Here is a 26,538-nt window from a genome sequence, read left to right on the forward strand (position 1 = left end):
CTATGAAAGAAGCGGCCCTTTGGAAAAGTCAAAAGAAACGGAATGATGGAAAAGAAAGAGAGAAGGGAAGAGGAAAAAGAGAAAACCGAAATAACACAGGGCAGGGAGAGGGAACAGAGCGCAAAGGAGAGTAAATGAAAATAAAGCACAATGAAATAGACTCAGGAATAGTGGGGGAGATAAAGAGAGGAAGAACAGCGAGAGGGAACTGGTTATCAGGGATGTGTGCACATGTGTGCTTGTCTGATGGCAGCCTTCGGAGCCCTGGTTATTGTTGAGAGTTGATTTGGCAGGACAACAAACTGGCAGCTGTGCTTGTCCACCTTTTCCCGCCTGTAGAAAAAAGAACGGTGTGTGTGTGTGTTTGTGTGTTTGGGAGCGAGGAGAGTAATAGAGCGGGCGAGAGTGCGGAAGGGAGCGAGCTGGTAGGTGTAATTTGAAATACATTGTCACATCTGTTATGTTGTGGGAGTGTGTGTGTGTGTGTGTGTGTGAGTGTGTGTGCGTGCGTGCGGGAGCCGTCGTTGTAAAAAGGTTCCATCATCCCATCACCACACGTCCACTTCCATTAATACTGCAGACTCATAATTGGTCTCATTTGTCCACGCTCTTGTGATAAACATGCATACATGTTCACCAGCACACGCACACACACACACACACACACGCACTCACACACACACACACACACACACACACACGTTTGCACGCATTTCAGCCAACATGGTAGAGGCAGTCTATTTATTTTGCAGTCCAACTCACCCTGCATTATGCATGAGCATTCAGACAGACATTTTTACATTGTTGCTTTTAAGCCAACCAGAGAGCACGAGTGCAGCGTGCGCGGGTGGTTACCGTACCAGGACACAGCTTCCACAATAAATGAATGGATAACAAAAGAAACAAAAGAGGTACACTCCCTTTCAGCCTCCCCTACGTTTTGGGCGACCGGTCGCCATGTCCATATCCATGACGACCAGCACACACACATGTACGCACACATACACACACACTAATACACAATGATGTTCTGAGCACACAAAACACACACATGCAGGAACATTTGAGTCGTTACAAAGGCGTAAAAAGGGCAAGAAGTGGATAAAGGAAGGAAGGAAGTGCATTTCATATTCATATTATTTCGACATTTTGCTGTCCCACTACACAATTGGCTGATGTCGGGCCAACAGAGAACCCCTCCTGGTTAGACTCTGTTAACCAGGTGACCCGCCATCCCTCTGGCCCCCTTACCTCTGTGTCTCAGCGCTGTATTGGCCTCTCCCCACTTGATTGACAGCGCAAAGTCTGAACTGATAGGTCCTGGCCGGCGTGAGCCCGCCCACCAACACCTTGTTGACGGTGGGATCCACCTCGGGGAGGTACACCTTCCAGGGTGAGTCTAGGACACAGGGGGAGAGACAACCGTCAGAGACACGAGGCACAACCCAGGCGCCAAGTCATCTTCATCATGTTATGCACATTAGACGCTTGGCAAACCAGCTCCATAAAATGCATGAGTGAACAGCCCCCTCTAAATACGGGGCGATGGAGGTGTCACATAACCGTGATGCCTCTGAAAACAACACGTTTCAACACGTCCAGGGGGGGGAAACAGTGGCGTTCCGTCCAAGATGAATCCTGGCAACACGCTGTGCCAGGAATAAAAGCAGATTTAACTGAATTGTGCTGGCATGCAGAGGCAAAACATTAGCATGGTCTGAGGTACAACTTCCTCCGTTCAAACGCGGCTGTGATCTAACCAACATGGGAACTGAGCAGCCTCCCGTCTACGGAGACTACCGTATCTGTCTCGGTGTGTTGGGCAGCCGGTTGCAGCACCATGACGTGGATCCAAGCCAGTCTCTTAGCTGGTGTGTAAAAAGCAATTTACATATGAGATGCCACTTTATTTATTCATAGTGGGCTTCCGAAACACATTTAAAATCCACTGTGTCATTACATTAGGGTGGAAGGTAGAGGATACACAAAGCCACGCACACTGGTACTCACACACACACACGCGTGCACACAGATTCACACACGCGGAAACACAACTACACACACAAACACAACCACACACACGCCCACAAAGCTATCCACACACAAACACCTTCACACATGTGTGTGCATACACAAAAACACACCTCCACACAAACACATGCAAGCCCCATTCCACACACAAACTCACACATACACACGCACGCACACACACCCCTATTGCACACTGCAAACATACATGCACACACACACACACACACACACACACACACACACACACACACACACACACACACTAGGTTTAATCAGCATGTGAGTTCCTCGAGTCCATTCCTCACTGTCAAAACTCTGGCCGGACTGAAATCAATCAGACAGTTAGCCTCTGTGCTTTTCTCACTAGGACCCCACAGAGAAGCTGTGCTCCTGTTTCACTGGCGTCTTCTGCATTCCTTCCAGCACGCTCATCCTATCGTCATCTCCCCACTGGTCTCCCGACTGGGCCCATAGCCACGCAGTGTGTAATACTATCATTCTTGTCTTCCACACGTATGTGAAAGAAGAGGAAAGATGGATGACAAATGCATGGCATGGCAGATGATGAAACACACACACACACGCACACACACACACACACACACACCCCCACGCACACACACACACACAAACACGTTGGAGGTTGAAGGTAGAAGAAACATTCAATAGGACAATATTCCTATAAAAGTTAAGTTTGAATAAGAACAGGTGTGTTTGAGTGTGAGGCCATTCAAACGTCTGATACGGTAATTAGAGTAATTACATGAGCTACTTTGGAATGTTAATTTGAGTAACAACATGTGCTACTATGATAATAAGTAATAACATCATGCAGTGATATGTTAATTAGAGCAATAACATGATGCAAGGATATGTTAGTTAGAGCATGTAAATCCTTGATATGTTATGTAGAGTAATAAAATGCTACTTTGGATATTTTAATTTGAGAAATACCATGTTCAGATTTGATTATGTTAATTTGAGCAATTCAATGTTCTGATTTAAATATGTTAATTTGAGCAATACCACGTTCTACTTTGGATTCGTTAACTAAAGTAATACCATTAAATACAGTCTTTTGTTCAATAAACACTATTTTGAAATCACATTGCATATATCAGCTCAATGACTACTTCCAGACGATACAGGAAAGTATTTAAAACCTCATATCAATAACATTTCTAAAAGGCAGTGGATGATTGGTGCTGCAGGGATTGGAAGTACCTGCTAATTATACCTGTCTCCGCACTCTTAAGAAGATGATTATTCACTGACTACTCATTCCTCTCCCTGGGCGCGATGTCTACAGGAATAAACACAGTGTTCTCCACATGGACAAGCAGCGGCCCACTGCTCAATCGCTGGCCTTGAACGGTTTTAATACACTGATGTGGAGATTGGAGCCTACTTGTTGATTTAAGATAACCGGTAAGATAGGAAACGTCTTACCCTTCAAACAGTAGGGAGGAGACTCTGTGCCCATAAGATAACAGCGGATAAGATGGGCTTTATTGTCTCAAAGCAAGTTGGTCTTGAACACACACACAGCATATGCATGCCTACAGTACGTACGCAGTCCGTCACGCATACACCCATAACACATGGCATACACGCAGCACATACACAGGCTGCCACTCATAACACATGGCATACACACAGTACACACACACGCTGTCAACTATACACATGCACACACAAAGCACCTAGGGTACGTGCATGGACTGCCACTAACCAACCAATTCGCACACTTCCCATCAACCCAATACACCTGCAGTCATCATAACGACGAACACAAGAGAGGGTACATGTTCACGAATAAGAGTTAAAAGCTGCGATACAGCGCTTGGCCTCCGGCTAACTTGCCACTTAGGGCTTTTATGGAAAGGGGGAAGGCGTTCTTGGAGCAGTGGAGCCCGACCTGGAGGACTCTGAGGGTTCTGCCTGAGGGTAGAAGCTGGTGCTCTGGGTGGAGGACCTGGTCGGGGTCTGGGATGATTCTTTGGGCCTGTCTGATTCATCATTTCATCAAACACAGCCTGGGGTGTTGGACGCTGCCAGACTCCCATGATGCTCGTGGCTCTCTGCCCTCAGTTCTCCGGGCGTTCCGCCCTACCCTGAAGTGGCCAGAGCAGGCTGAGACGGCCCGCCGCCGGGTGCTCTCCACTAGGGGTGGACGATACATCAATATTAATATCAATCGCCTTCAAATCGGCCACCATCACGGTGGTGTTAATTTTAAATATATTTTTAAATATTTTCGATGGATACATTTAACAGCATCAATCAGTGACTTGAGCACAGCGCCCCGAGTCAGTGCAATGCGTTGAACTAGAATACAATAATACGATAGTTTTCCTCTACCTCCAAAGAATGGACACGATTCAGCCAATCGTACAGCAGGAGAAACCAACGCATAGGGTTGACGTATGTTTCCGGCCCCTCCCACTCACAACAGCCCACGAGGACTATGTCTCTTAAGGAAATGAGCGGAGGCGATACAGAGTGCGAGGAATTTGTTTCGCCAAAGTCTAAGAAATTGTACTTATTAGGCCATACCACTTCAGTTATTTAGAAATGGTTGGGCTACCTGAAGCCTGAACTCGCACAGAACTGGCACAGAATGAAACAAAGAAATAACCAGCACATTACGTTCTGTATCACCAAAGATTTTAAGCCTACAAGCACGTGAAAAACCGGGCTTGAAAAAGCTAATGAGGGTCATGGACGCACTGCCTGGGTGGCAACATGTCCCCCGAACATCCCTCCCTCAGCTCTACTCTCTAGCAGTTGTTTACACATTTATTGTTTTGTTTAATCAATGTTCAGTATACTACCAATAAAATGTTTGAGAGACGTTGGAAACGAGGCATTTGATGTGATGGGAATCACAGCAGTTGTTAACATATTGTTTATTTTATTTAATCAATGTTCAGTATACTACAGGATATAATGTTTGAGAGGCGTTGGAAACGAGGCATTTGATGTGATGGGAATCACAGCAGTTGTTAACATATTATTTATTTAGTTTAATCAAGGTTCAGTATACTACCTCAAAAATATTTGAGACAGGTTTGAAGCCAGGTCTGTGAACAAAGTTCGCTCATGCAAACTGGTAGGGATCTAGCTGTGGGCCCACATCCAGCTGTAGTTTGATCACCATGAGCCGATCTCCGTACACTTCTTCAAAACGGCAAGAGCAATAGGTCTATAATCCCTATTGTCCCTTGGAGAGTGTTTCTTATAGAAAGGTGTGATGATTGCCCTTTTCCATCGTGTGCTACATTGTGCGGACCTCTGGAAAATGGGGGACCAGGGGGTTGTCAATTCATCTGCAGATGTTCTTAAAAGAAAATCAGAAATACCATCTGGACCGGTGGCCTTGTTGACATTCATTTGCTCTGGATCAGGTGGGCTTCAGCGGTTTAAAGTTCAATCTGACATTCAAAGGAGCAGTCTGTGTTTTTCTCCAAAAAGACTCATTAATCATAACATTCCAGCAGACATCTGTAAATGTAATGTTCTGTACATGTTTTAACTAAATTCGAGTCTGTTCTCTTTATGACTAGTAGGCTATCAAGAATTGTTCAATTTTCTGTCAACAAACAACCAACCAGGGCTAGTTGTGTAGCTTCCATTCAGGAAAACATGAAGAACCAGGTTTTGCCTTTAAGTATCTACGGTGATCGGTGTGTGCACGATCGGACATCGTTTGGTGGGAGGGGGGTATGGCAGGTGGCCATTTTTTTTGCATTTCGCCAAAATGTGACCTGCTGCTCCTTTAAGTTCCACAAAGAAAAAAAAAACTGTGTTGTTCAAGTGCGTATCATGAAAGACATGTAAGCGAAACCGCCGCTTTGGTGCTGAATTCACCCCCTGGGGATTTAATAATGTTATCCTTTATGTCTGTCGCGCCTAGCGCTGGCTGGCTCCCGCCAGTCTCCCTGTTCAACATGAGCCAGAACACATTTACAGCCATCTTACACTGGATTAGTTCAACTGACTCCTTCCCTGCTCTCTTACCCCCCCCCCCATCCCCCGTCTCCCTCCCTCTCTTTCCGTCTCTCTGTCAGCATTCCGTAATCTGACAGAGCTCTTTCCTGCTGTTCAGACATCTGTGACTCACAGAGAGTGGGAGAAAAGAGAGAGAGAGAGAGCGAGAGAGAGAGAGAGAGAGAGAGAGAGAGAGACAGAGACAGAGACAGAGACAGAGAGACAGACAGAGAGATGGGCCGTAAGATAGGGAGAAGAAGGGAATAAGTGTGTGAGGTGGGGGAGAAGAAATGGTGCGTACGGGGACCCAAGCGCACAGCCGCATCATTCCCCATATGTTTGTCTAGCGTAAATGAGGGCTTGTCACTTCCTGCTGGGGAGTGAGCCAGCAGCTGTTGGCTGCTCAAGGAATTGGGAGTTTACATCCAGACGCAAAAAACAACAAACATTTGGAAGAGCAATGTAGACATAAAGAAAAATTCTAAATTCCTCACACACACGGGCACAGACAGACACACACACAGACAGACAGACAGGCAGACAGACAGACACACACACACAAACACACAAAAACACAAAACACACACTTACTGTTTTCAGAGAGCTCCAGCAGGTAGTGCAGCAGGGGGGAGTTCCCGTCGAAGGGGCGGAGCCAAGACAGGTGCACAGACCGGGAGTCGGAGTCGTTGAGTTGGGCCGCCAGTGAGCGGGGCGAGTGGGGCAGCTCACTGCACACACACACACACACACACACGCACGCACGCACGCACGCACGCACGCACGCACGCACGCACGCACGCACACACGCACACACACACACACACACACAGACACACACACACACACACACGCACGCACGCATTCACACACACACACACACACACACACACACACACACACAGACACACACACACACACACAGACACACGCAAAACAGGGAGAGGAGAGCTTAGCGTCTAGTGTACAAATGGAAATCATTTAGATGAGCAATGCGTCAGTGATTCTAGGTTTTTTTGTTGTTGTTATTGCTCATTGTTTTAGATGAAACAATGACAAAGCTCAAGTGTTTTTCTCCATTTGCCGCACAACTGAATAACGGTTGTATTGGAACTGAAGTGAGGACAGCATAACAAACTCAACAACACTGCGGTTGGAGTCCAACTGTCCCGGTTAATCATTTATTTATAATAACCTGCCTCACAGCCAAACGACAGAAGCCAGACAGCCAGAGAGAGGTCATTATGTACTGTTGAGAGAAGAGGAGCATTAAGTGTCGCCGCACAATACTAATACAAACCGAAAAAGACAGGGTCTGGTCAACAAAGCCATTGTGTCAAGTTGCTGTGGGTTCTTTTGTATGTGTGAACCCCTGCCTTGTTATTGTGGTACGTTTGTGTGTCAGGGAGGAGGGCTTTAGACGAGGCAGGATAGAGACTGTTTTTTTAGATGGCGAGAAGAGGAGAGGGGGACAAAAAGAACGAAGGGGAGGAAGATAGATTATAATAACACTTTTTATCTCACCCAACATTTCAGAGAGAAGGCGAGAGACAGATATGAGAAAAGAGGAAGAGAAATGTGGGAGAGAGGAGATAGTGGGAGAGAAGGAAAGAGAGGGCAGGGAAGAGGTGAGCGCCTGAGGAGAAACAGATGTTTGAGCTGGAAGGAAGGAGGGGGGGAGGAAATGGAGAGAGAAAATATAGACAGTGCAGTAAGGGAGACGGAGGCTATTGTTTTTTTTCCTGACTTGACATGATCTTATTAATTATTGCACGAGGACCAGCCAGCGGTGAAGCAATGGCTTTACCACAACACACGCGCTCCCCCACACGCGTGCGCACACACGCGCACGCACAGCACACAAAAGGGGTCTTGGAGGAGTTGAACCAATCACCTGCCGCTAATTAGTCTGTCTCCTCATCTGCCAGTGTCGGTTACACTCCCTGACCCTTTGATACTGAGCTAACAGGAATGTCAGCCAGACATCCGCCTCCACACTCACACACAAACACACACACACACACACACACACACACACACACACACACACACACACACACACACACAGGCCCACGCACACACACACAATCAAACTTATAATTCAAACCCTCGCACACACGCACACACACACACACACACACACACACACACACACACACACACAATAAACCTTACGGTTCACAGACTCGCCTACACACACACGCACACACACAATCAAACTTACAGTACCTACACACTCACACACATACACAGAGGTACATGCACACACAATCAAACTTAATAGTTCACATTCTCGCACACACACACAATCAAACTTACAGTACACACACACACACATATATGCACACACACACACACGCACATGCACACACACTGCCTGACAACGCCGGGGCCCTCGCGCTGGTCCCCTGTGTTTTTGCGGCTGCATAGGAGCTGGCGGCCCCTCCATCATGGCGGGTATGACTGGTGTAACCTCACCGCTCTATAATTCATTGGGGTGTGGAGTCAGGTTCGCTCCCTTTCACCTGGTCGTCGTATTAATATATCAGCGGCACCTTTTTAAAGATATATCACCCCCTGTCCCTATTAATATGTAATGGCCCATGCCAAATCAGCTACCTTTATACTCGCATTTAATGAGACCCTGCGATGATAGGATGTGTTTAGATGACTTGGTGTGGTTGTTGGTGTTGCTTTGTTGTCGGCTAAATGGGCTTAAATGACTCACGGGCCCGCTTTCACGCTTCTGCACGGCAGCAGGGAAGCCCTGCAGAGTAATTAGGTGGTACCGGTATCATTATTGAGAAGGCATCAGGTCTTGAGAGTTTCCCTCCGTTCGTTAGTGGGTAAAGAAACGTTTTTAGTCCAGGGGATCGGAGAACCAATCTTCTTGAGATGTCCGTGGTAAGCATCGGGAAACAAGGTATTTTATAATTAATTGGGACGTTTTGCTTTTACACTATGTTCCACGGGCAATTAGTAGGGCTGCTGCTTCTCCTCAAGGCTCGTCTGCATTTCTGACGGTTCCTCACAGGTGTGTGTGTGTGCGCCTCGGAGCAGCCAAGCCGTCTGTCTGTCAATCAAACTCCATTCGGCTCGGCTGTTCTCGCTCGCCGCCAGCGACGCGTTGAACATTTATACTCCCCGGGGGGCGGGTTATAGGGGGCTGCTGATTGGTGGCGGTTGTTTCTATAATGAGCCGGGGGGGGGGGGGGGGGGGGTGTTGGGGAGTAGGTTTTGTGACGTGACGCGCGCCGCACTCACATGACCTCCAGGCGCGCCGAGCGGGAGTCGTTGCCCGCCCGCGAGGTGACGGTGCAGGTGTAGTCCCCGATGTCCCCTGACCACGTCTGGCCGATGGTGAGGGAGCCCTGCCGCACAGAGACGCGCCCCCCGCTGCTGGGCCGCACCAGGGTGCCGCTACGGTACCACTGGAAGCTGGGGGGAGGGGCCCAGAGGGGGAAGGTGGGGGTTAGAGAGAGGAGTCACACACACACACACATAAACATACAGACATATTGACATAGACACAAAGGCACACATAAGCACAGAGACACTCACACACATGCACACACACAGACACAAATCTCACGCACGCACAGATAGACACAAACAAACATACACACACAAGACACACACAGATCTCATGCACACACACATAGACACACACAGAGACACAAATCTGATACACACACACACACACACAAACAGATACACTCACACACAAATAAGACACACAAATCTCCGGCACACACACATAGACACACACACACACACACACACAGAGACACACAAACAAACCCACATAGGGCCCTATTTTAACGGTCTGAAACCCAAGTGAGAAGCGGCAAACGCAAGAAGCTTTGTGGGCGGTTCTATGGCGATGTTGCTATTTTACCGGTGGATAAATTACTCTTGCGCCCGGCGCAAATCTAAAAAGGGTTGGTCTGAAGAAGCCTAATTACCCGTAGGTGTGGTTTGGACATAACGTGCAATAAACCAATGAGAGTGCCATCTCCCATCCCCTTTAAGAGCCATGAGCGCATTTGAATCTGACGAGTTGATATTTTGACAGCGCTTCTGCAGTCTTTGCTGAGACAGCTGCATGACCACATGAATTTCAAACTTCAAATGGCTCAGTTTATGGCCAAATAATATGGCCTAATTCACACATGGAATAGCGTTTTCTTCCTAAACTTCAGAAATACTGAGTCCTCAAATAAATTTCAGCAAAGAAAACTTAACACACATGATATGCGGTAACTGTGGTTCTATTTAATGATATACTCAATACATTAACAAACGTAGTTTCTTACCAGTATTGTATGCATTATCGTTATCGACTTGTGTTCCTAATATGCATGTGTCCCCTCGTTAATATACATTGCCATGGACTATATTATGCGTTACGTGTTTAGTTTGCGTGTGTTTAAACAGATGGACGCACACGCGTGCCTGCATTCATTCATTCTTTTACGCGCGCCCGCACTCATTCATTCTTTTTAACACTCACTCACGGTAAAACAATGTTTTCTCACGATCAAATACTCATCAATCCTAAAAGTTATGGGCTTGTACACAATGTCTGTGTCAAGAAAATATGTGTTTGCTTTACGGTGTTTGCAGATGCACTGATTTAAAAGTACAACTTATTACCGCTGTATCAGCTGTTCTTTCCCAAATATTTACCAAGAATGTGTGGCTAGGTAGATGAGAGACGCAAAGTGTATGCGTGATGTTCACAAGCAACATTATGCATGCGCTCTTAAAATAGCATCCGAACAACGCGCCACTGACTTTAAAACAGGTATTTTCTAGTTTGAGGCGGAATTGTTTTCTGAAACTGCAAAATAGCAAAAGGGAACGTTTGGGGAACGCCAGAACACGCCTCCTCCTTTCGCCGAACCGCCCCTTGGGGCGCAAGATCATTCCCTAATTTACCGACGCGTGGCGGTGGAGGGAAAAGAACGCTCTGCGCCAGTTGCAAACTAGCAACAACACATGCGTTGCAAACTAGCAACGACACATTCGTCAGTGTAGAAAGTCAATTGGCCCATAGACTTAGACATGTATACACTTACACACACATACAAATACACACACACATACATATACCCACAAAGAAAACTAAACACACTTACTCTCTCTCACTCACACACACAGCCTTGGTCTAAGTGGTACCTGATGTCAACCCTGGGGTCGTGCTGGGCGTTGCAGTCAAGCGTGGCGGTGGTCCCCTTAATGACGCGCTGGTCTGACGGGGGCACGGAGATGAGGGTCCGACCTGGCAGATCACGCCGTGCCAACCGAGGAGACAAACACAGTCATTCATGGCAGAAGATTAGGACTCTGTTGGGTTTCCGACACAGCCAATTAGTTGATCACCTATCCCTGCAAAGCACATCTTGAACGTGGCCCCAGAACAGGTGTGCCTGGAGGTATTTAAGCACTGGCATAGCCTTACACCCAGCACAAACGCATCTGGTGAAATACATGAACCGAGTTTGAATAGTATGCTGTTTGAATGAAACCCTGAGCTTGATTGCTAGCCGGCTAACCTGCTTCTGAATGAACCTCAAAAGAGAGTTGAGAAACCCTGAAACGCTGAATAAATGTACTAAGGAGAGAGGGGATCCCTCAGCCCCTCGCTAGCACACATGATTAACCTGACAACGGAACCAGTGGTTAGGGTCATTAGTAAACTGTCATCAAAGATATGAGACAGGTTTAACAGCTGTTGTTGTTGTTAATGGCAGTGCGTTTGTGTTGTACTAGCTACCTGCTACCTACGGCTGACCTGGTATATTCCAGACACACAAATGGACAGTTCCGTCCAGAAGACACATGCAGGTAATCATTTAGAAGGAAGCGGTTTCCATCCCATAATCGCTCTCTCCCTTTTCTCTCCCCATTGCTCCCTCTCCCTCTCTGCCGTTATCTCTATGTCTGCAAGCCGTGTACTTGGAACAGAGCGGCAAGCGCCACTCCATTCTGCCCTAAACGTTAGCCTAGGCGTTTTATGATGGTGTGTATATCAAGTCATTTGTCTGTCTGGCCCCATCAGCCTGGCCCGTGTCCCTGCATGGGGGTCCTGGGGGGGGGGACATCATCTTACTCCAGACGGTGAGCCCAGCCGTGGCGTTGATGCTGCCCTGCGGGTTGGAGGCGATGCAGGTGTACTCTCCCGAGTCCTGGGAGCCCACCGGCTGCACCTGCAGCCCCCCGGACTCAAGCAGGAAGTACCTGGGTGTCCGGACCGAACCGCTGGCCAGCACCTGGGACCCTGTCACACACAGAGGGAGGGAGAGACAGAGTGAGAGGCATAGCGAGAGAGAGAGGCATAGATAGGGAGGGAGGGAGGGAGAGAGAGAGAGAGACAGAGAGACAGAGAGAGAGAGAGACAGAGAGAGAGACAGAGAAAGAGACAGAGAGAGAGGCATAGAGAGGGAGGGAGGGAGGGAGAGAGGGAGGAAGAGAGAAAGAGAGGCATAGAGAGGGAGGGAGGGAGAGAGAGAGAGGCATAGAGAGTGAGGGAGGGAGGGAGAGAGAGAAAGACAGAGAGAGAGGCAGAGAGGGAGGTAGGGAGGGAAGGAGAAAGGAAGGGAGGGAGGGAGAGAGAGAGAGAGACAGAGAGAGAGAGACAGAGACAGGGAGAAAGAGAGAGAGAGGAAGAGAAAGAAGAGCCTTGGTAAGCTGGAGTCAAGTATGATAAATTAATACGAAGGCATTTCAATAAACTTTCAAAGAGAAAGAAGGTGTAAGGTTGGAAAGAATCGACTCCTTACAACTACACACGAGAAACACACCTTACACCGACACACACACACAAACAAAAGAGAGTGCACATGCTCAAGAGCGGGTGGCGTCACACACCCACACACACACCCACACACCCACACAAAGGGCAGAGGAGACAAAAGGTCTGGTCCAAGCCAGGGTAAAACGTACCTTTACTCCAGACAATGGCTGGTTTGGGGGCTCCGCTGGCCTGGCAGGTAAACAAGGCTGCGTTGCCCTCGGTAACCGCCTGGTGAGTTGGGGGGGAGATAAAGGTGGGGGCTACACCTGAGAGACAGACGATACAGGAGAGAAAGGGAGGCAGTTGAAGGGCTAGCAGAGTCCTTTATGTACAGGTGACAGCAGAATAAAAGAGAGACTGGAAGTGAGCTCTCACTCCACGAGTGCATGTACACTCACTCACTCACTCACTCACTCACTCACTCACTCACTCACTCACTCACTCACTCACTCACACACACACACACACACACACACACACACACACACACACACACACACACACACACACACACATCCTCTGATCAATGTATACTTGATTCATTATCCCGCAGAGGCTTACCGGGTTGTTTTGTGTGTGTAACTCTGTGGGTGTATTTCATTATCTTTTCGCACATGTGTTTGCATTATTTGTTTGTGTGTGGGTGTGTGAATGAGTATGGATTCTTCCAATGTATGTATGTGAATGTATGTCAGTGTGTTTAGTGTGTGTGTGTGTTTAGTGTGTGTGTGTGTGTGTGTTTGTGTGTGTGTGTGTGTGTGTGTGTGTGTGCGTGAGTATGCACGTGTTCGCAGGATGAAGTATAGGGTGCTATGGTTGCATTTGAAATCCGTGTACTCCACTTAATTCTGTTTTCAGGCCCACTCCAACCCATGTGTGTAATGTGTGCAAACAGCAGAGCGGAGGACAAGAGCAGAACAACAGGAGGGGGGAAGGAGCTCGAGAAGAAACCAAATACGGTCCCGCAACAACAGAAGTGAGTTAGTAATGCTCAAACACACACTGCACTAAAGTGGAACGTCAATAATGCAGTCATGCTGTGTGTGTGTGTGTGTGTGTGTGTGTGTGTGTGTGTGTGTGTGTGTGTTTGTGTTTGAGTGTGTGTGCGTCACTTTCTAAGTATTTTATTTCATCCCTTTGCCTATGCGTGTTTTTGTTTGTTGGTGTGTTTGTGTTTGCGGATGTTTGCGTATTTATTCGAAACATGCGATTGTGTGATTGTGTATGTGTGCAGTTCTGGGGACTCACTGGAGACCTACTTTTGTGTATGTGTGTGTGTGTGTGTGGATGTGTTCAGTCCTATTGTGGAAAAAGTGTGCTTGTGTATGTGTGGTGTGTGTGTGTGTGAGTTAGTGTATTTCATCATAGTCAGGTTGAAGGTGTTTAAGTGCGTGCGTTTGTGTGTGTTTGCGTGTGTGTACGTGTGTGTGTTTGAGACTCACTGGAGACCTGCAGATGTGTGTGTGAGTGAGTGTATTTAATCATTAAATGGTTGAAGGTGTGTGTGTGTGCGCGAGTGTTTGTGTGTGTGTGCGTGTGTCTGTGTGTGTGTGCGTGCATTTACGTGTGTGTGTGTGCATTTGAGACTCACTGGAGACCTGCAGGTGTGTGTGTGCCTGGACCTCCCCCGCGGCGCTGCGCGCCACACACTGGAATATGCCTCCGTCCTCCGGCTGCACCCGCCGCACTGTCAGCCCCGTCGCCGCGGCAACCTTGTACCGAGGGTTGGCCAGTCGGGAGAGAGGGACGGCGTCTTTGAACCACTCCATCCTGGGCTGAGGGGTGCCTGGGAGTACACACACACACACGTTAAGACACACACACACACACACACACACACAAACACATTAAGATACACACACACAAACACACACACACACGCAACCATATTAAGATACACACACACGTATAGAAACATAGTGAGATACACACATAGACACTAGGGATGTGAATAATTCAAATTTTTCATGGTCGAATAATCATCGGGTGTTATGAATGAATAATCGATTATTCGATGTGTGCCGACATTCACAAAGACAGCCATGGATCGTCGGAAAGAAATCACTTAGTATCTTAAAGGCAAAAAAACAACTGCCTGCTAAGTAGTTCCAGTCAAATTGTCTGTTCAGCCTTCAAAACGAGAGCTGGTAAATTGTGAAAAATGCATTAAACTGTAATCTGAAAACACGGTTATATGCTACAGACCCTATAGTATCTGTGGTATAAAGGCTGGGACGAATTTGAAATTATAAATATGCACACTTTATGTTGAAAGTATAGACCGTCGCGATTCCCATTGGAACGAAAGGCGCGGTGATTCGGTCTTCAAAACGAGAGCTGGTAAATTGTGAAAAACTAATTAAACTATAATCAGACAACGGGGTTATATGCTATAGACCCTAGAGCAGGGGTCAGCAACTTTTTCAACATGCAGTGCCAGTTTGACATTTTCTCGTTAATGAGTGTGCCTTAAGCAACAATATATTAAAAATTAAGCTGAATTATGACACAGTGACCAAAAACATTTCCAGAAGACCTGGAATTGTACTATTTCCATATAGTCCACAATCATGCATCAACATTTTAAATGTTTTTTGGGTTGTTATTTTTGCAACATGGGCTTAAAAATTATAATTACATATCAGAAACATTCAGAAACTCATTCAAAAACATATTTGCACTGTGAGAAATGTAAAAAACGAGAATATATGAGAATGTTTTTTTTTTTTTTTTTTCAAAGTGTGCCAATGTTTAAGCTGCCTCGTGCCAGTGGTGGCACGCGTGCCTAGGGTTGCCGACCCCTGCCCTAGAGTATCTGTGGTATTAAGGCTGGGACGAATTTCGAATTATAAATATGTACAATGCATAACGTTAGCTCTCTGGCGCATAGCTGAGCGGACTAGAATACCTCCCGCTGCCAAGTCGTAGCTAAGGTCCGTCCTATTTACTTGAGGAGTGAACAACGTTTCCATTACGAGAGGGGATTGTTCCAGGTATTAGTCAAACCCTCAGGCGTTACCAGGGAAACAAAGTTATGGTTTGTGAAAAACTTTATAGATTGTAAAACGCATGAAAATATAAATGAATGGTATTAATTTATTTTTTATGGCAAGTGACCATGGTATAAGCGGGATAATGCCCTTAGACACCTGTCCAACATTTTTTCCGTCCGTTAATTCTTGTTTATTTGAATGGGAAAAAATGTTAATGGTCCAAATGTTAAAAATCGAATCTGACCCTCGGGAACGAATAATCGAATAATCAAATATTCTGACCCATCCCTAATAGACACACACAGCCACTCACACATACAAACGTGGTTAGATACACATATTGACACAAACACATACATGTAGTTAGTTACACTCATAGAAACACACAGACACACACACAGGTACACACACAGGTAGTTATATACACACATTCGCACACATACACAAACATGCAGTTCCCTAAGACACACACACACACACACACACACAAACACACCACAACAACATGCAAACTAAACTAAAACTTCGGACCAACTACAGCGACTGTGCTTCGTAGCCGACACACACACACTCCAGTGAAGTGGTCTATGCTGCGTTCTCAATATCCCTCACCGCCCCTCTCTCCCTCCAGCTCCCCGCCTCTTGTTCCACGATAATACATATGAGTGGTGGCGTAACCAGCACTTCTAATATATTGATTGAAGGGTGTGGGCGGGCAGGGCAAGGGTGAGGCCGGGACAGAGTGTGTGTGTGTGTGTGTGTGGGGGGGGTAGAACAGCCGAGCAGACATTCAGCAGACTCAGCTTGTCAACAGTCTGGCCGACGTGACGGATATGGGCGAGCGGAGGAGGGTTCATGCAATTACAGCTACAAGCTCTCTGTCCCTCTCTGTCTCTCCCACTCTGTCTCTCCCTCTCTGTCTCTCTCTCCCTCTGTCTCTCTCTCCCTCTGTCGTTCTCTGTCTCGATCTCTCTATTGTGCTCTCTCTCTTTTCACATCAATTAAGTGGCTCTTTGTGCCGTGCTGTGTTGTGTTTGTGTCTGTGTGTGTGTGTGTGTGTGTGTGTGTGTGGGGGGTGGGGTGGGGGGGGGGGGGGGGTGGGGGGTTGGGGTGGGTGTGTGTGTGTGAGTGTGAGCAAGTGAGTGAGTGTGTGTCTATATGTATGCGTGTGTGTGTGTGTGTGTGTGTGTACGTGTTCGTGTGTTCCCTATAGAGACACAATGGGAAGGGACAGAGACAAAAGATCAAGGAGAGAGAGACAATGAGAGAGGGGCAGAGAGAAAAACAGGGAGAGAGAGAATAAAGGGAAAAAGAGAACATAAGGAGATGAAGAGAGGGATGGAGAGTCAGAGAGAGAGAGATTGATGGACAGATCAAAAGAGAGAGAGCTGGAGATCGAGAGAGAAGGAGAGCGCGATGCAGATAGACAAAAAGAGAGAGAGAGAGAGAGAGAGAGAGAGAGAGAGCAGGCGTATGCCCCCCTCTAATTTCTTTATTTTTTTTCCAAACTTGCGCTGTAACCGGGTGTCTCTCGCCCCTCTTCACCGTGCCCTCTATCTGTCTTCCCTCTTGCACCCCGTTGAACTCCAGTGGCTCTATTTAATTACACAGGCCCGGTATCACATTACTGCCTAGGAGCAGACACTCACCTGGGTGGCAACGAGAAAGAGACAGAGAGAGATGGAGGATGGGGGCGAGAGAGAGAGAGAGAGGGGAGGGAGAGAGAGAGAGAGAGAGGCAGACAAGAGAGGGAGAGAAAGAGGTAGACAAAGAGAGGGAGAGAGAGAGACAGAGAGATGGAGAGAGAAAGGCAGACAAAGAGAGGGAGAGAGAGAGAGAGGGAGAGAGGGACACACAGAGGGACAGGGAGAGAGAGAAGTGCAGAGGCGTTGGGGGCGCTGGTACACTTCAATATGAAGCCTCTGTGATTCCTTTCAATAGGGACACCATGGAACACAAGGATGCTATTCAGATTCATTGTATTAAGATTGCTACTGCGTCTGACTAAACCTCCAGTGAACCCACGGCAGCAGCAGCAGGCCACATTGAGGTGGCCTTTGGGACGCAGCAGTATAGGATGAGGTGGACTTGTCAGACTGCTAGCCGGGGGGGGCACTTTACCTTTCTGACAGTCAGAAACAGACAAGACACAAGGAGAAAGCGGGAAGAAACGGATGCAAGTGGCCTGACGGGAGCGAGGCGGAGAACTAGGGTGGAGAATTATCCACACATCATTCAGAATAAGACTTGGCATGCTGTGCTAAGTGCTAGCCATTAAGTGATCAAGCAATTAGTAGCGATTACTTGTTCACTTATTAGAGTCATTGAACAAGTTTGTGTGGGGAAATAACAACATAATGTAGAGAATAAGGTTAGACGCACGGGCACACACGTACACGTAGACACACACACACACACATATTTAATTAACCTAACAGTAAGAGTAGCTTAGTAGGAAATGTCCCCACGCACACACACACATACACACACACACACAAACACACACACACACACATAACACACACACACACACGTACACAGAAGAGAACACACACACACAAGAGCCCACACACACACACACACACGCACACACACACGAGCACACACACACACACACACGCACACACACACACATGAGCACACACACACACACCCGCAAACACACAAACACACAGCCTACCTGTTACCAGGCAGGGGATCTCCACGTTCTTGTCCAACTCGGCCAGGGTCTTCCTCTTGGGCAGTGAGGTGAACGACGGCCCCTCTGCAGGACAAGAGAGTGATGGTGCATTAGAGCGAGGCCGTGAGCCAGGCCAAAGCTTACCATAGCTTAGCGGAGCTTTATCACGCTGATGGATCCAGGGAGAGTGGCTCCAGTGAGGAGAGCCCTATTCATACGTAAGGTTCAAGTACCACCCATGCACTCACGCTCACTCGGTCCAAGATGAGGATTGCGTTCCTACATCTTTCTCATTCTTTGGTTTTCAATTCTTTTCAATGGATGTATTTACAGTTTGAATCTATTTTTTTATGTTACTTTTTAAATTCTTTAATTCTGAAAAAGCACTGCTATTGTGCTTTTTTGGTGGTGTAAAAGCACTCACAGAAGATTATAATTATGATATTCGTAATGGCTGTGATAATTAGCCGTTAGTGGCAGTGGAAGTGGCATTTCTGCTGTGAGTGACTAAACTGTTTTGTTAAGCTCAAGCCGAACGCGTTATTGAATACAACCCCTTCTCGACGGGGACATCGTTTTCACAGACATCGTTTGCAGTTTACTAGCAAAGTTTTAACACCAGATAAAGGCTCAGTTATGGATCCACGTTGACGCAACACAATGACCACGCAGACGCTTCGACGCAGTTGGCTTTTGGAATCGGTTTTCGGTTAGCAGACCAATCACAGCCCTTGCCGCTGCGTCGCCTTGACCGAAGGCTAACATTTTTGGGAGGCGTACGTCAGTCCCTTGCGGTTGACTCAAGGATAGTCTGCAAGGACGTAATGGGTCTGTGAACCCGCTTGCGTTGCGTCGATGTAGAACCAAGTAACCTGAATTTCATGGCAGTCTCTCAACAGGTTCCTAACGCATCACTTGAACTCACATAAAGGGATACAAGAGGGAGAGGATTCTGGCGGTGAACGCATTTGCAACCTTTGTCTTATGAGCATCATTAAAGCCTGTTCGTTGGAGATGAAATGGGGACATGGACTTTTTTTTGTGTCAAAAATGTCAAAAAGTAAGTACGTCATGTTTTGCTCATTGTTTTTTCACAATGCTGAAAATAGACAGCCGCAGGAAAGGAGGTGTGAGGCACGCAGCTGGAGAGGATTACGAAGAAGGTGACAATAATTGATTCCTGCTTTCACACTAATCGCAGGCGGTTGCACTCCAAACAGAGATGGATGCAGTCCAGCTCGGATTGGAATAAGATGAGAATCATAAGTTGTGTCAGGTTGTAATGAATATGGAAAAGCCTGATTCTATATTAGTCAAAGAGTATGGATTGCAATAAGAACCATATCGATCATTCCGATCCGTGAATGTTCCAGACGGTTACAGTGTAGTTCTGGCCCGCTGTCCACTCGAGTATATTTGTAACAATGTTCGAGGGTTAGATATCTGTTCTTTGCGCTTGATCGTAACGCATTCGTCTTCCTCGACACCTTGTGAGGATTCAGCAGCGGTGTGGCGCAGTGTATTGAATAAGCATATTGAATTTAAATTGAATTGTGCGCCCCATCATATGTCATGAGGTGTCATTTGATCCTGACAAGACAGAGTCGTTATGCAAAATCCATGAGCTGTCAGGTGGCCGACATTACCTTCTCATGAGGTTCAAATATTTATTTTTCCTGCAGGAGGCTTCGCTCCCTCACTGCGTTATAGCTTCTGCACAAAAGGTAGAGAGAGATTCTTTGGGAAACCGTGTTGTTTGTTTGATGCGCTGCACTTAGGCAAACCAATCTCATTGAAAACGGGAAAGGGAAACGGGGAAGAAAACCTCATTGGAAAAATAAGCGACCTTATTTTTACCTTTTTCCCTTTGTTGAGGCAGGGGATAAAAGCCAGGGGAAAACATACAGCATACTTCATGTCTGAGTGTAGTTTGTGTGCATGTGTGTTTATGTGTTGTCTGCTGTTGTTGCAGCCTCTCACCCCACTCCATCTTAACTCTCCCACCAATTACCCAACATGAATAAACACACACACACACACACACACATACAAACACACACACACACAGACACACAAATGCAAAATAAATTGAGTGGACTGGAGATGATAGAGCGAATGGTGACACTTACAAAAAACAAACTGCCAGATGGCATACGAGGGAAGAAGTTGACTCACAAAACAGCACACAGACACACAGAATCACACACACACAGAGACACACATACACAAACATACAAAAAGAAAAAACACACATGCTCTGCAGGGGTGCAAGGGTCAGCCCGCAGGACGTCTGTGATGGAGGCAGTGGGAAACTGTTGCAGCTCTCAGTGTTAAACACACAGTCTGTCTGCTGTCACCTCCCAAATTAACATAGGAGAATGAGCTGGAGCCATATTGTAGTCCCCACCAGTTGGCATCCATATAGTAGACAACACAGGCGCGCGTCTTCATACATATTCTGATGCATGATGCGGGGCAGAATGGAAATGAAATTGAATAATGAATGCCTTTGAGGCGGTCTTTTTATCTATTTCATACGCATAACCCTTGTCTCTTGTGTGGTTTTGTGTGTGCACATGTGCTCTCTCTCTCTCACACACACACACACACACACACACACACACACACACACACACACACACACACACACGCACACACGTCCACTAAAGCCGGAACACATTTTGCACATCCATATGCATGCACATCAATATGTGCATATGCACGAGAGCATCACAAACAAACACGTAATCGGCACACACAATCAAAAATATACAGAAAAAAATGGCTAAGGATGCACACACACACAAAAACTGGAGAAATATAATTTACACACATGCAAACATTCCCGATATCACTATTCTATACGCACACCAAGCACACACACACACACTCTCTCTCTCTCTCTTTCTTTCTTTCTCCCTCTTAAATACACAGATACACTCGCTCTCTCTCTCTCGCTCTCTCTCTCTCTCACACTCACATACACACACACACACACACACACAAACTCCGCCCCCCCCCCCGCACACACACACATACACACACAGAAACACACACACACATACACACACATGCACACCGGTTGTTGTCTCTCTAGGAACCTATTCATTGCTACCAGGATAAGTGATCCCGCAGCAGAGCCCAGGATCAGTACAAATGTATTCCTCATCTCCTACCCCTGTGATACATAGGAGGGGATACGGGACTGCACTACACGGCTAGCATTACCGCCGCCGCCGCCCTGTTGGCCTAATGAAGCTGCAGAGAGCCGCTGCAGCTCAGAAAGCAGAGAGACATTAGGAGATACAGAGAAGAGCGGGAGATGGAGAGACAGAGAGAGAGAGAGAGAGAGAGAGAGAGAGTGAGAGACCAAGACACCAAGAAAGAAAGAAAGAGAGAGAGGGGGGGAGCCAGAGAGAGAGAGCGAGAGAGACACCAAGAGACCAAGAGAGAAAGAAAGAGAGAGGGAGAGAGAGGAAGAGAGAGAGAGAGACAGAGAGATCGAGAGAGAGACCAAGAGAGAAAGAAAGAGAGAGTGAGAGGTGAGAAAGCAAGACAGGGTGATACTAAGTGGCAGGGAGTCATGGGGGAGGTGAGCGCGAGTGAGAACAGAGCAGTATAAATATTCAGGCAGGTGAGTCTGACTAGTGCGTATTCTGCTGGCGTGAGTACTTCACTCCCCGGCTCTGGCAATCCCTGCAGATCAGAAAGCCCGCTGACAAACCAAGAGGAGAAAAGTTTTGGCCAATCAATCAGGGCCCTGTGTGGCGGTGGTGGGGGCGTGCACGCTGGCTAGGAGCGCACGGAGACCGCTGAGCGCCTGTTTCATAACGCTGAGGGTTCCCTTGCTTAATACCTTTCTCTGACCAACACACACACACAAACACACAGACACACACACACACACACACACACACACACACACACGTGTTCTATTTGCGTATTCATGTGTGTGTGTGTATGACATTAGAAGTTAGTCTTTGTTGTGTCTATGTTTGTGTGTGTGTGTGTGTGTGTGTGTGTGTGTGTGTGTGTGTGTGTGTGTGTGTGTGTGTGTGTGTGTGTGTGTGGGTGCGTGCTCTTTATGGACATTGGTGTGTGCGCATGCATAGTCAAAGTGTCTGTGTGATTGTGCGTAGGCGCGGCATTCAGGATATCTATGTTGGTGTGTGCGTGTGTGCATGTGAATGCATGAGCGTGCATGCGTGGCTCCAGTCATCAGTGCTATAGGGGGCAGCAGGGAGTAATGGAGGCAGGGAGGGGTGCATGATTGGAGGGGGAGGAGGATAAACAGGCTCAATGGGAGCCTGGAGCCCGACCAGAGGAACACAGATAAGGGCAGTGGCAGGAACAGGACTGAGGGCAGCGTGCTGAAAAGCAGTGGAAGCTGCCTCAATCAGGATAATCATGGATAATCATTTTTATCACTGTGTGCGTCAGCGTGTGTGTGTGTGTGTGTTTGGGTGAGATTGGGAGCACCCATGCTGGTGAGTGCATTTAAGTATATTTGTGTTTTTATTTATTTGTGTTTCTGTGTGTGTGTGTGTGTGTGTGTGTGTGTGTGTGTGTGTGTGTGTGTGTGTGTGTGTGTGTGTATGGGCCTGTGTAGTGTATGTGTATGTGTTTGTTTGTTTGCCTGTGTAGTGTGTGTGAATATTTGAATATATATATATATGTGTGTGTTTATTTGTGAAGCGTGAATGGAGTGTGTGTACATGTTTGAGTGTGTGTGAGCATGTGTCCATCTGTGTTTGTGTGTGAGCGTGTGTACATGTGCGTGTGTGAGCGTGTGTACACTTGTGCGTGTGAGTGTATGTACATGTGTGTGTGTCTGTGTGTGTCTGACTGCGTACATATGCATGTGTGTACGTGTGCGTGCGTTAGTGTGAGAGAGTGTTCATTTGCATTCGTGCGTGCCGACGTGTGTGCGTGCGTGTGCGTGTTTCCCCTTGCGTGTCGTACCCATCACAGTGAGGTGGGCCCGGGCCTCGGCCGTCCTCAGAGTGCTGTTGGTCAGCAGCGCTTCACACACGTAGACCCCGGAGTCCGCCAGCACGGGGGCGGGGATCACCAGCCGCCGACCGCCCGCCAGCCACCGCCCCTCACGTCGCCATGACAACACCAGCCTGTCCACGGGTCTGAGCGCACGGGATATCGGAGGAAGTAAAGAAGCTGTAAAATGGGTTAAGGTAGCGAAAGAGAGACTGAGTGAAGGAAAAGGATAAGAAAATAAGGATGGACAGCTTTTGGTTGGGGGGGGGGGGGGTGAAGAGCGATGAGAAGGGAAATGGAGGGAGGGGAGATGACAACTAGAGAGAAGAGAAGAGAGGCAGGGGAGAGAAAAGTGAAGGCGGTAGTAGGGGGAGAGTAGTTGAAATGAAATGGAAACACAATGGAACAAAAGCGAAGAGCTAAAGACCGTGACATATTACTGCAAATTAAATCTATCATGTGTTTCTGAGCCAATGAGTGGAGGAATGACAGATGCCCGTCTGTATATTAGAGCCATATTAGAGTCTCTCTCAGCGCGAGAGAGACTCGCTCACTCACGGTGGATTGCTGATTGTCGGGAAAAGCTACTGAGACTTTACCGGAAGCACAGAATCGCATTAAGAAAAATAAACATATAAATGCACGGCAGCAGGATGAACCCAAACACACACATTGAAATAAAGCCCAGGACTTGCATTTGGTCTGTTGTCAATGCAGCACTCTACCAATATAACGTACTGAAAAGACACATTATTCACAGCCAACAAAAAACTGTTATATTAAACAGATAACAAAGAAATCTCAACCCAGGTGGTAGATTTATAAACAAATGGAAAACAGTGTTCTGAATACAATTCGACGCTGAATGGCGAAATGGCCAATCGTTAACTGTGCGGATACTCTTAAGCCTGCATTGCAGAGAATAAAACCTAACTATTGCATCAATGGTATACAAAATTCAAATGTGTGTATTTATCCTGTAGCCTAGCCGACCAAACTTTTAGTTTACTAACTAAACTAAAACATGAAGAGGGACTCCTATTAGTGTATGTATTCCTACTGTGGGAGGATTCCTCTCTCTAGAGGAGAGAGAGAGAGAGAGAGAGAGAGAGAGAGAGAGAGAGAGTGAGAGAGAGAGAAAGACAAGTGAGAGAGAGACCAAGAGAGAAATAGAGAGAGAGAGAGAGAGAGAGAGAGAGAGAAAGAGCATGAGATAGAGAGAGAGACAGCAAGAGAGAGAGAGGGAGGAACGGGGGTAGATCTCGTGTGATTGGCTGTCTCCGTCCCCATGTTGAACCCAGTGGGTGATTGGACAGGATGGGGTGAACGGGGTCGAGGCAAAAACTAATTGGAGTTGAGCGTCTGTCAAAACTGGGGCCCTAGCACCCTGTAAAGCAGCTGTTGAGGCTCTCACTTGTCTGCCCACAATGTGTGCGGGTGGGTTGGGGGGGGGGGGGGGGTTGAGCGTCAGAGCATGATCTTGCAAACGTCTCCTAATTTCTGGATCTTGTGGTTGGGTTTCAACGTTGGGTAGCAGTGGCGTATGGTTGACATTTCAGACACTGTTCCTAATGAACGATGGTAATATGTTGCATACACGCTCAATGTTGACTTCGTCTGTCTTATTGTGTACCATGTAATTCAGTTTTTTTTTGGTATACTTTGCAGAATTTGATTGGTCTTTTTTTCATGTTGTACATTTAATCGAATTCACGCTCCAACACGTGACACCCTGTACGTCTTGTCTGGGTTGAATGTGCATGCGTGTGCGTGTGCATGTGGTTGTGTGGGTCTGTGTGTGTTTGCGTGTTTGTATGTGTGTATTTGTGTTACTGTGCGTGTGTGTGCGGGCGTGTATGTGTGTGTGTGTGTGTTTGTGTGTGTACCTGTGTGTGTGTGTGTGCGTGTGCGTGTGTGTATGTGTGTGTGTGTGTGTGTTTGTGTGTGTACCTGTGTGTGTGTGTGCGCGTGTGCGTGTGTGTGTGTGCGTGCGTGCATTTGTTTGTGCGTGCATGTGTGTGTGAGTGGTCTTGCCTGCAGACACGTGCTGTCATACCTGCCGTTGGCGATGCACTCTAGCGTGACCTCCCCCCCAGCTACCACCGTCGTGTTCCTCGGTCCAATCACGATCGCAGGAGACACCAGCTCTGTGTCGGATTCTGAAACAGAGAGACATTGGAGAGACATTAGCCAGACTGAAGAGAGAGAGAGAGAGAGAGAGAGAGAGAGAGAGAGAGAGAGAAAAAGAGAGTGATACGGAAAGAATTAGAGAGCAGAGAAAGAAAGGGAGGGAAGTTGATTAATTTAGGCCACACACATAGTCGTCAGCCCCACACATCATAATCAAAGCTTTAATTTCATTTACCAAAAGTAATTAAAAAGGTTTCCAAGTTAATGAAAAAAAAGGCATTTGGTAAATTGGATTCAAATGGATATGATTCATACCAATTATAAAAGAAGGGTTAGGGATAGGGCTGTGCGTGAGACGGGCGTGACAGACAGATGTTGGGTACATCTGCACCTGCTGCCTCACTGTAGCACCAGGAAATAGGGAGCAGGGAAGGAGCTTTAGGTGGAAGGAGAGGAGGAGACTGTTTGATCTCCTCTTTGAAGGAAGAGGAGGGTAAGGTTGGTAATTGAGTTACAGCCCGCTCCGTTCTGCCTCTCCTTCTCCTGTCCTCCCTCGCTAACTGACACCATTCTCCCTTTTAATCGAAACGCAGCAGCGGAAAACTCATATCCCACTGTCATGCAATCGAAGACACACGCAAGCATGCCGTGCACGTATCCAGACACACGTGCACATACACACACACACAGATACATGACCTGAGACACACGGGCGTGCGCACAGTCACACAGACACCCACACATGCCATGCCCAAACACGCTCACCCACACAAAATATATACACACACCCACACATACACACATATACACCCAGAGCCACACCCAAACACATAGCCCTCCACAATCTAACACATGCACGTTGACCAACACCCACCCAGTGACCCTACCATTCACACCGTGGGTCATGTGATGTCTGCTACCACTCC

The 26,538-nt window shown here is 47.3% G+C and overlaps 1 protein-coding gene across 1 annotated transcript in view; it reads right to left on the reverse strand.

Annotated features, from left to right (window-relative positions):
- The window catches only part of LOC307070353 (protein sidekick-1-like), a gene marked incomplete at both ends in the record, with an annotated part of 237,560 nt that overhangs the window by 71,891 nt on the left and 139,131 nt on the right, over positions 1–26,538 (reverse strand). The window contains 10 exons of the mRNA XM_079728783.1: positions 1,252–1,399; positions 6,613–6,749; positions 9,283–9,456; positions 11,200–11,302; positions 12,134–12,301; positions 12,967–13,083; positions 14,409–14,603; positions 18,491–18,574; positions 23,453–23,628; positions 25,539–25,641. Coding sequence (XP_079584909.1) covers positions 1,252–1,399; positions 6,613–6,749; positions 9,283–9,456; positions 11,200–11,302; positions 12,134–12,301; positions 12,967–13,083; positions 14,409–14,603; positions 18,491–18,574; positions 23,453–23,628; positions 25,539–25,641 — 1,405 coding nt within the window. The remainder of the gene's footprint in view (positions 1–1,251; positions 1,400–6,612; positions 6,750–9,282; positions 9,457–11,199; positions 11,303–12,133; positions 12,302–12,966; positions 13,084–14,408; positions 14,604–18,490; positions 18,575–23,452; positions 23,629–25,538; positions 25,642–26,538) is intronic.

The sequence above is a fragment of the Pollachius pollachius genome (assembly GCF_949987615.1).
Source record: "Pollachius pollachius genome assembly, chromosome: 2".
NCBI lineage: Eukaryota > Metazoa > Chordata > Actinopteri > Gadiformes > Gadidae > Pollachius > Pollachius pollachius.